Source organism: Belonocnema kinseyi, chromosome 7, assembly GCF_010883055.1.
Source record: "Belonocnema kinseyi isolate 2016_QV_RU_SX_M_011 chromosome 7, B_treatae_v1, whole genome shotgun sequence".
In the NCBI taxonomy this organism is placed as follows: Eukaryota; Metazoa; Arthropoda; class Insecta; order Hymenoptera; family Cynipidae; genus Belonocnema; species Belonocnema kinseyi.
Genome location: NC_046663.1, coordinates 79,045,335 through 79,056,020, shown reverse-complemented (window position 1 = coordinate 79,056,020; position 10,686 = coordinate 79,045,335). Strand labels below are relative to the sequence as shown.

The 10,686-nt window shown below is 37.5% G+C and overlaps 2 protein-coding genes across 3 annotated transcripts in view; one reads left to right on the top strand and one right to left on the bottom strand.

Moving 5' to 3' along the window:
• Positions 1-10,686, top strand: part of LOC117175825 (putative oxidoreductase GLYR1 homolog) — a 72,846-nt gene that overhangs the window by 21,584 nt on the left and 40,576 nt on the right. The window contains exon 7 of the mRNA XM_033365585.1: positions 721-894. Within this exon, the coding sequence (XP_033221476.1) occupies positions 721-894 (174 nt within the window). The remainder of the gene's footprint in view (positions 1-720; positions 895-10,686) is intronic.
• On the bottom strand, positions 4,679-9,739 carry LOC117175824 (leucine-rich repeat and immunoglobulin-like domain-containing nogo receptor-interacting protein 2). Of its 2 annotated transcripts, none has more exons than XM_033365582.1 (4): positions 9,426-9,739; positions 7,362-9,157; positions 6,461-6,743; positions 4,679-6,248 (listed from the first exon to the last, which is right to left on the bottom strand). In XM_033365582.1, the coding sequence occupies exons 2-4, from the start codon at positions 9,146-9,148 to the stop codon at positions 5,592-5,594; spliced, it is 2,727 nt and encodes a 908-aa protein (XP_033221473.1). In that variant the 5' UTR covers positions 9,149-9,157; positions 9,426-9,739; the 3' UTR covers positions 4,679-5,591. The 2 variants fall into 2 exon arrangements, with proteins under 2 accessions (XP_033221473.1, XP_033221474.1); XM_033365583.1 differs by having other exon boundaries at positions 4,679-6,236; positions 9,426-9,738.

The following is a 10,686-nucleotide window of genomic DNA, read 5'->3' as shown; positions in this document are numbered from 1 at the left end:
CTAATATTTTATAAATTGAAGGCAAATACCTACTAATTTTTAATTTCTCGTGGTTAAGATTGTGCACCCAAAATTAAATAATTTAATTTTGGGTGCTTGCAAAATTGAAAAAAATTCGCTGAAGAAATCATTTTTGCTATTCAATATAAGATATCCTGCTGCAACAGCAATGTTCACTACGGAGAATATATACGATATTTGAGGTAAAGCAGAAAATCATGAATTGGCCATTTCCCACACATTAAAAGAGACAAAAAAGGAGGATGTATTCAATTAATGAAATTTTAAAGTTGATAACCATTTTGTTGTTACTTTGTGATGTTTATTTAATTATTTAGAAACACTCGTACCATTCATTAAATTCTAACATTCTGTTTTAGAAAGTATAATATAATAGTCATTATTTGTTTATTAACAAGAAGCTTCAGAGGGCACTTTGCTATTTCAGATATTGTAAACACAATAATAATAATAGGTAAATTTGAGCGATCACAACCTCAGTCGAGTTGATTTTATAATAAAAGTATTCTATTAGTTTCTTATTTTCTGCAGACTAAATTTCATAATTTCTTGCTTTATTCTTTTTAATTATTCAGAATTAATAATTGTATCCTGCATTAATAATTATCGTCTTGAAGTTAATGTTGACGCATTTTACCCATTCGAGTTTAAAAACGTATGAGTGGAAAACTAAAATTTTGTGTTTTTATGATGTTTTAGGTGACTCCCCCACTTGATGTGGAGACTCTTTCTCAAACTCTGAAGGAGAAGAACATTATGCCTTCAACTCTAAAATTCGGCTTCCTGGGGCTTGGCATCATGGGCAGTGGAATAGTTAAAAATCTAATCAACAGTGGACACAGTGTAATAGTCTGGAATAGAACACAAGAAAAGGTATGTACCATATATGTTGGTTCACTGTTTTATGACACCCAAGCTATTTTAAATGAATATTTTAATTTAGAACAGAATACATTGAAAAGATTCCTGACAGTAGCCGCAATATTTGAGATAAGTTTTTAGTATAACAGAATAAACCATCACGTGGGTGCTGTAGGTTTGAATATTCATTTAATATTGGTAAAATTAATGGCAATTTCTTTAAAAAATAATACGAAAGCTGCCCTTCAGATGATCAGAATCGTCTGAAAAACTATAAAGAAAAATTATCTCATTTAGGTTAAGAATCTTCAATAAAATCGTACAATTAAAATAGCTCGAAAAAATGATTTCTAAACTTTTCTAAGCCAGTGCTAGTAATAATTGAGATTGAATCAGTCTGAGAGTGATTCATGATAATTTATTAAAAACAAAAATTACAGTGTTTCATAGAATCGTTCCGCTCTACAAATTTTTCAGATGAAAATTTTTTAAATCTTCACTGAATGCTTTGTCATTAGAATGCTAACGAGTTATCTAGAGTCTAGAAATATCACAGCCTTTTCTGTTAAAAATACTTGTATGGTCTGAGCCATGGACAATTGCTTTTGGACCAAATATTTTTGAAGATGGATTATTTTGTTAAATAAACCAAAGTTTTTTTCATTCAACCAAATTTGTATGTCTATACAAAAAAAAAACAGTTTCTGTGGCATAAGAAATTTTTTTTTCTAATTTCAAAATGAGCTCCTATATTTTATTGTATTTTCTACCTATTTATGTATTGATCTTCTGATGGACGCTTTATCCTCTTTCGATTTTTAATTGCATACAAGCTTAAAATGAAGCTTTAGTCACGTAGCTTGGAATAATAATGTAATACAATATTGTTGGATTCTAATAGTGGATAAAAGTTGTATTTGTCCAACAGTAGTAAGCCCTTCAAATTTTAATTCTATCGGATAATACCAGTTCTGTTTATCGATTTGAACATTCAAATTTGGTTAAAATATAAGATTTTTGTATGTGCCAAAAAAGTATGCTGACTCTTTTGTAGTTACAGTTTTCAGTAGTAAATAATAATACAAAATAATGAAATAAAAACGAAAGTTTGCTCTAAAGAACTTTTTTTAAATGTACAAAAATAGGAATTTTTGTATAGTGTTAACTGCATATTTAAAAAGAATGTAAACATTTGCTTGACATCTGGTGACATGTTGAAATTTTTAATTTTTAATTAACACAATCCAGAAAATTGGGGTTTTGATACATTTTTAGTAAGTAATTTTAAGTAAGTTTTTAATTTCTAATTTTATATTATTATTATTATTATTATTATTCACTACCATAAATTGTACCTATAAAAGCTAGAACATGGGAATTTTAACCATAGGTCACAAACAGTAAATATTATCCGATTCAACTAAAATTTACTTTTACCAGGGTTGTTAAAAAATTCGGATTTCAAAATTCAAGGACGTTAAAAAAAATTAGTTAAAGGCAAAATATTAATTTTATCAAAATACATTGCAAAAAAAATGTAAAATTGAGATTTTCTCGAAAAATTTGAATAACTCTGGAAATAATTAACTTTTATGAAGTTCTGTACACAGTAAAAAGAAAACCTTAAAGTACTCCTATATAGCGGCGGAATTTAAGGTGTGACCAGAAGAAGAACGCGGCGGCGGAATGTCAGAATTAGCCTAAAAACTTAAAGTCCGCGCGCTTTGCTGATGAAATTCATCTCCGTTGGAACGGACTTTCTGCTATTACAAGCTTTATATGAAAAAATTTGATCAGTCATGCGGCTTTTTCGTTCATTTTCGACCCTAAATCACTATCCGCCAAGACAGGCTGACTTTACGTTTACCTCAATATCATAAATTAAGTTACCTAATGAATTTAAGGCAATCCTGAAAGTAAGTCAAATTAAATGTTAAGGTTTTCTTTTTACTGTGTATAATTTACGCCGGTAGTGTACAAAAAATTATTAATCAATGCCAAGGTATATTCTAAGGAAATGTTAATACGGACCGATGCGTGATTCACCTTCCTGACATGATAAAAAAAGGGGCCATTAAAATTATCATTTTCGAGACACGAAAAGCGGTAACCAGTATTTCAAGAGTTGTTTTGAAAACATTTTGCGTAATAATTGAGTCAAGTTTTGCAATAAATCTTCTTTAGTGCAAGTACATATAGAAAAAACATATTATTTATTACGTATTTCACTATTCAATGTAACTTGAAAACCTAAAACTTTCGGTTATTATTTTCTATCTTGTTTTATCCACGATTAGAATCCGCTACTCGAAAAACAGTTTTTTTCGGCCCTCTCTACTAAGTAGCTAGTGAGTCGTTTGGACACTGACGTGTAATGGTACGGATTCATTATTTTGTCGTCAGTTATGATTTTTCACTCTAAAGTCATCGATAATCGGATAAAGCTACGCGTTTAAGTGTACACATATATTTATTTTCCGATAGTAAAACAATTGTACAGTAATAGTGCTTATCGCTATGTCAAAGTAAAACGCAAAAGGCAAGTTTCTCGAGGTTAGACGCTGGTACATTAACGACGATTTGCTTTCCATTTTCTTCCTACAAAAAAAAAAACACTGTGTGACGTACCATTCCAAGCTCACAATAATATCCACTATCTGCTCACACTGACGACAAAGCTATGTGATCTGTTACATAATTCTATCGACTGTTGCATTTCCTGCTTTTCTATATATTATTAAAGTCAAACAACAGGTTCAGTATACTACTGCAATTAAAGCTTAAAAACTAAACAATTCATTATTCTTTAATGTTAAAAAAGCAAAGGTGGAAATGCAACCAGTTTTAATTTCTTTTTGTCAACAGTTTAAAAAGGAGGGGGGGGGGGGGGGCAAGTAATCTTTTTCTTCATAGAATGCGGTTTTATATTGAAATTTTGTCTTTTATAATAATAGTGCAAGGTTATCTGAACCAAATGGTATACTAATGATTTTTCTTGAAAAGGACAGTTCATATCTAAAATGGCCCAGCGTCCATATCCCTAAATCGTAAAAAGTTATTGAGATACTAGATCATGAAAGCCTTGGAAAGCTTTGATATGCTCTATAGTTGTGGCTTGACTTACTTGAATACTTGAGACATTGATAAAATAGTATTTGGTGATTTATAATGAAACGAGAAACTTGGGAAATGTAACATGATGCCTTTTATTTAAAATGGCTTACTTTGAGATTTGCACGATGTACACTTTAGATTACATACGCTACATCCTCATGCAAGATTTAAGACTCGGGGTGAAATGAAGTTGTATAAAAATATATATAACCAGGGAAGCATAAGTACGAGTCTAATTATCAGGCTCGAGGAAGAACGTATTTTCAAATTCGATGTACTATTTTTTTTTAAAGACAGTTTGTCGATCTCTTATTGATTCAAGAGCAATGGAAAATACTTCCTTCATTAAATTACTGTACAAGATTGATTTGCGAAGTATTGCAGATGGAACCCCGTGAATTAAGGCCATTTAATTAGCAAGAGATCAATCAATACTTTAACGAGATTCAAACTTCAAAATATACTTCATTGTGCATAATTTATAATTGATGCTATAATGATCATTTTATATGGAAGCGGTGATGATCATAAATGATATCGTTTTAAAATCGTGTTCGATATAGGGTTTTCTTTTCAAACTTGATTCTTAGGAAATGAATTATAAAAGAGCCTTTCACAATGGTATTGACAAATCACAGGGACTAGTACAAATAAGTTTTCGCTAATATTAAAAAAAAAACAGTTTCTAGAATTGCGCTAATATCTTTTATTTCTCCATTCCATTTGACCTTATGGTAGCTAAAAAGATGATATTTTACTGACTTTACGTACATTTGCCATTTATTTTGCTTTTTTTTCGATTTTTCATTTTCTTAATAATCAAATATATTTCTTCAATTCTCAAACAACCGTACGAGTACTAAGTTAAGAGCGTCTAGAAGCTCGTTTATCGAGTGTCATGAGGTGAAAAAGAACTTTTCTTAGCACTCGTCTCCATTTAATTACTTGAATTGATAAGGAAAAAACTCTTTAATTAGGAAGATTCGCTTGCTCATTTTCATGCGAAACAAATAAAGTCAGTCTTCAGTCACGCCCACGCATACAGTCATTAGAGGACTTGCGTGTATCTCTTGTAAATCCTCTGTACAAAGAAAACTTATTTGTTAGGAAGCATCAACCTCTTGGAATTGAACCCTACATATATGAAAAAAGTGTTTTTAATTTAAGGATTAGTTTATAATGTTGCGGAAGGATGTCTCTCTTTTTGAACCCTTCTTCATTCCAAGACTAATACTCTGGATTATCTAGCGAACAGAGTTCAACGTTTTCTTGTAGAATCTTTCTTGAAACCTGCTCGCAATATTTTTTTTCTTTAACTTACACACCCACACACGTCTTTGATGCAGTTAATGTTTCTTGGCACAGCGCGCACATAACGCCCGTTCCTTCTTGTATACACTTCTTTTTGGTACTTCGCAAAGTAAGAAAAATGTGGATATGCAGCACTCGCGAGGAAGAACGATTCACGTGTCCTGTCATCGACACTATAGCACATGCCACAATTGCTTCTTAACACGAAAATAAATTTTCTTCTTGACTTGGATCCTGAGCTCATCATTCACATCCTTCGCAGCAAGAAAACCATAATCCTGGGACTAGAGTGCTGTCTCCCGCGGTATATCCGGTAGGCTCGTGCTCGGTGCGAGGAGACTCAAGACTTCAGGCATTGTTGTGGTTTCTTTGGCGAGAAATTCAGCACTAGCACCACGAAACATGGGTCGTTCATACACTGAACCTCTTCCAATGGTTGAGGAACTCCCAAATTCTTCTATGCAATGGAGAATCAAACTGGAACTTCCAATTGGTGGATCCAGGGGAGGAGGTGGACCTGTCTCAATGTAGTTGATGTGTATTCCATCTAGGAAGTTAGGTCCATGCGGACTGCAGGAGGATAGTTCCGTTGGGGTGTAGTACTCGCTGTTGACTTCTTCGAGACTTCCACCTGCCGCCAAATGGTCGAGTTTCGCTTTGAAGTAGGTGTCGAGATCAGCAGGGTTGATATTCCGGGTGTCGAAGACTGCCGATTCACTCTTCCCACATGAACCGTTCCGGCAGTTGTCGAAGTAGAGGTTTGGCAAATTCTCGAGGACTTTGTTCAAAGTCTGCTGCTGATACTTGCAACTCTCTCGTAAGCGAAGCACTTGGTGGGCACTGAATTTGCGGATCTTATTTCGTTGGAAGACGTAGTTCTCACGCACCCAGTTTAGCTGTCCTGTTGAGTAGTCTCGCACTCTCTTCACCTGTAGATTGGACTAGGTTATAGATTTAGATAGGGGAAAATATATCAGCTGTTCATGAAATAACAGCTCAAAGAATGTGGTTGGAAACGGGAGATAAACATTATGACTTGAAAAACCGTGAACATCTGTCGAGTTTTCTCGAGAATAACATTTTTCTTTATGTGTAAATATCTGGGATATGGGGCAGAGTAAGGTGGAAGCTTATCAAGATCAAAGGTAATTACCTGTTCGTAATACTGATCACGTAGAGCTGTCAGGTGACTTGTTCCGTAATCCCGAATATCCCGTATGTGTCGCATTTGGCCCTCGTAACTCTCTCTGATCCATTCCACTTGCTGAGCACAGTTGTCCTTAATTCGGTGCACTTGTTGGGTATAATTCTCGCGTAGCCTTTCAAGCTGCTGACTTTTGTAACTTTCGATATTGTCCAGCATCTGATAAATTTGTTTCGCACGCGGTGTCGTTCCTACGTGCCTACAGCAGAGACACCATTTTCCACAGCCACATCTGTGACAAATTCAAGACGTGGTGTTAATATCATTGGCACTTGTTAACAGAAAGCTTGAGGTTTATCTACAATTGCAAATAGGTAATACAATAGGTGTTCCGACAGAGGAGACTAATTAAAAGGCTAGAATGAAGTTAAATGAAGGAGCAAATTGGATGAAGTGATCTTTGAACATTTTGCTAATTGAATATAAGTAAATTAGAGCCTTTCGAAGAATCGCTGCTAGCATTGTGTTCCATTTCGTATAATTAATAGATGGTAAAAAGTTGGTGCTGAATTTATGGTAGTTATGGAACTCGAAACTAACTTTTGAAATCGAGAAGTTTTTTAAGAGTACGAGCTAAATTAACAGGTAATAAAGAGCTTTAGCCTTTACCAAAGAGCTTTCAGCAAATCTTCATTCTTGGGCCTTGCTTCTCACCAACCAAGAACTTTTCAGATGATGTATATAAAATTAGAAATGAAAGAGTATCAGGGTTTGATAGCCTGTCAGTTATTATATTCATGAGTGGATACTACTTTGTAACTTGCTTAGAAAAATGTCCAGCCAAGTGACCCGATAAACAAAACATAAGCGGAAGGTAGAATAATTAAAAAAGTGATGTTGGAATACTTACTTGAAAAATAGATATCTTAGGAACTGTATAAATAGGGTGAGTAGGAGGAATCCAGCTGCACTAGCGGCACCCACAGCAAGGCTGATAAGTTTTATGGTGTGATAAGTAACTGGATCCATGTGAAGAGTAACATAAGCGGTGGCATTGGCGATCGGATTCATGGCAAAGCATTTGTAGAGTCCAACGTCCTCTCTGAGCAAATAGGTGATATAGAGCGAGCCATTATCGAGTAAGCGTATTCTGCCGTTGTCTGTGAAGGGTTTCTGAGGTTGGTTAATATGATGCACCTGAGCATGGTGGACAAACGCGTCCGGGAAGGCCGGATCGGGATTCCAGTGGAATGTCAGCAGCTTAGGAGTGACCCATGTGAGGGCAGGTGCCGGATTGCCATTGAACTCGCACTCTAGAAGAACCGGATTTCGGATGACGTGAAGCTCTGGGTTCGACGTGTGCCAGAGCATTGGAGGTGTGCAATTTAAGTATCGAAGAGCCTGTAAAGTATCCACAGTCGCTGTTTCGTGTCCACATCTGAGTCCAGAGTCGAAAGCGGCTTGGTGAGCATGGTGCTCGGCCCATCGAACGAACCAGAACATCCTGCAGTCACAGGCCCAGGGATTACCGCCAAGTTGAAGTTCATCTAGTTTCACGAGATGCGCCAAATTTGCCGGCAGGAACGTGAGAATATTGCTACGAAGGTCGAGTTTTCGTAAATGAGGAACATCATCAAGAGTTCTGAGACCAATTTCACGTAGGGCACCCTTGGTAATCTTGAGAGTCTCCAGATTGCGTAGCCCAGCCAGATCACCATCGTGGATTATCTCAATCTTGTTGTTTTCAATCAAAAGAGTCCTCAGGTTGTTCACCGGTCTCCAGACGTTGTCTGGAATGGTGGGTATATTGGTGCTACTCAGGTTGAGCCACTGGAGGTTCGCCAGGCCCTGAAAGGCGATATCGGTTAGGCGGATAATTGGATTTCCGGAAATATCGAGTCGCTCAAGGTGCTTGAGCTCTGTAAAGAATCCCCGTGCTATCACGTGAATGTGGTTGTTTGCGAGCCCCAGGACACGAAGGTTGGACAGCCCAGAGAAGAGGCGTGATGGTAACCTCGTGAGGCGATTTGACGAAAGGTAGAGTTCTTGAAGTTTTTTATTGGGCTTGAAACTATAATCGGGCAAAGACACCAGTTCGTTTCCCGAAAGATCGAGTTTGAGAAGGGACCAGGCTGACTCAAAAGCTTGGTAAGGTAAGATTGCAATACTGTTGTCGGCCAAGTGCACTTCTTCCAAGATGTCAAGACCCTGGAACACTATCCTTGGCAGGCTGTGCAATGAGTTGCTGGTCAGATTGAGAAATCGCAGTAAGTGAAGCGAACCGAAAACGTCCGCGGGCAGAGCCGTTAAATTATTGTCACCTAAGTTCAAACTTTCTAGTTTTGGGGTACCGCGAAATGCACCCGACTCGATCCTCTCGATACGGCTCCTCGTCCAGACGAGGCTTCGAAGTTCCCCTGCGGCCTCGAGAGCCGATACAGAGATCGTTGACGCATGTACGCGCTTGAGTGAAACTTCTTGTACGTGAGAAGACAGTCTGAGACCTAAGAAGTCGCGATCCTCGCAGTTGAGCCTCCATCCCTCTTTTTCGCATTGACATGCAACCGCACACTCCAAGTCTCCCCTTTTCTGCAACGACCTCGACGTGGATGACGGGTTCGTGGACACTGCTGTTGTCTCTGCAATGGCCAGCAATCCGGCTAAGATCAACCACCACGGACCCCAAACCACCCTCATTCCTAATACCTGCAAATTGATTTTGACAACTACAGAACGATTCTACTCCCATTTTCCGGGTTTCTACACTTTATCGCGACCTCGCGCCTTTTTTCTCTCTTCAAAGGGAACAAACGCAACGACTCGAGAATTGGAGAAACCGCCGGATTATACGAGACTTTACATCCGTCCAGTATTAAAATAGACTTTTGCCCTCTTTAGAAGAAAGGTCAATTACTCCAATATTTTGTTGTCTTAGTTGTCGCGTAAGTTGCCAATGGAATCGCAGATTACCTACCTATTTTCAAGGCCAGTGTAGAACCGGGGTGACGGCTAAATTTTAACCATTTGCAAGGTATCCATGGCTGGAAATCATAGACTCGCTGCTGCCAGAGTTGCCGAGAGTTGAATACATATTTCCGCGCTTCAGGAGACACTTTTACTAGCCGGTCAATCGCGACGACGATGACAGCTGGTACGCGTCTTTCCCTCAATTTTGCCAGCGACTGGTACCCGTCGTTTGTCACATTATCCTAAGTTCTCATGCAATAGTGCAGCAGACCTGCGACGAAACGTCGACCGCGCAGTCTGCACAAAAACTGACTTGAAATGACTAGCTTAACTGGCGACTGCGGTTCCCTCGTGGCTCCTGCTACTGGCCTGAACGGCAACGTCGCCTTGCGCCGACGCACAACCCGTTGCCTTGAGCTACCATCCAGAGAGAGAAAGAGAAAGACCGAGGGAGAGAAAATGCTTCCACCACCTCATATACCTGAATCGAACCTGGATCCCCCATCCGAGGACAAAGGCATGTCTTACCTTTCTCTGTGTCTTTAAACTTTAATAGGTAGTTAATATTCGATGAATCCATGTCTATTGCTTATGGTCTAATTCTCGATATAACTTGAATTGAAATCATCGAAGGTTTCTTTTTCCCTAGGGCCTAGGATAGGAATAACTTTAAAGACAAGCCTGTGAAACCTTAAAAAACTTTCTTGTTTAGATTAGACTGAGCTTACTCGTTTCCAAGAGCTTTGTTATTTCATCAGTTTATCAGGTAGAGACTGATATATTGTCTGATGATTGGAAAACGATTTATCGCCAGAGATGAAAATCCTAGCCATATTGTCACCTTTTATTATCTCTTTTCCACATCATCATCATCATATCATAAGATGTGAAAATATGATATAATTAAAGGAATTCTGAAATTGCGTTGCTCATTTCGTATACATTCTTTTATGATCCAACATCCAAAAATAAATAAGATACTGCAAGGCAGCATATAAAAACAAAATTTAATCTTTACAGCGATTTCAGAGTAAACTTTACCTGCATCACGTGTTAAGAATCATCCACCACATTGGAAATGGTTAGCATGTCAACTCTATTGAATCTGTTTTGTTTCGATAAGCAAAAGTTCAACTTTATCTACTTGAAAAATGCCCGCACTTGTGTCTTTTTTGTGAGAGATTTTTTTTGTCAAAGGCAGAGATTTAAACGAATGTTCGAAAGTCAGGGGCTTTTATGTATGAGGAATCATAAACAATTCTCACGAA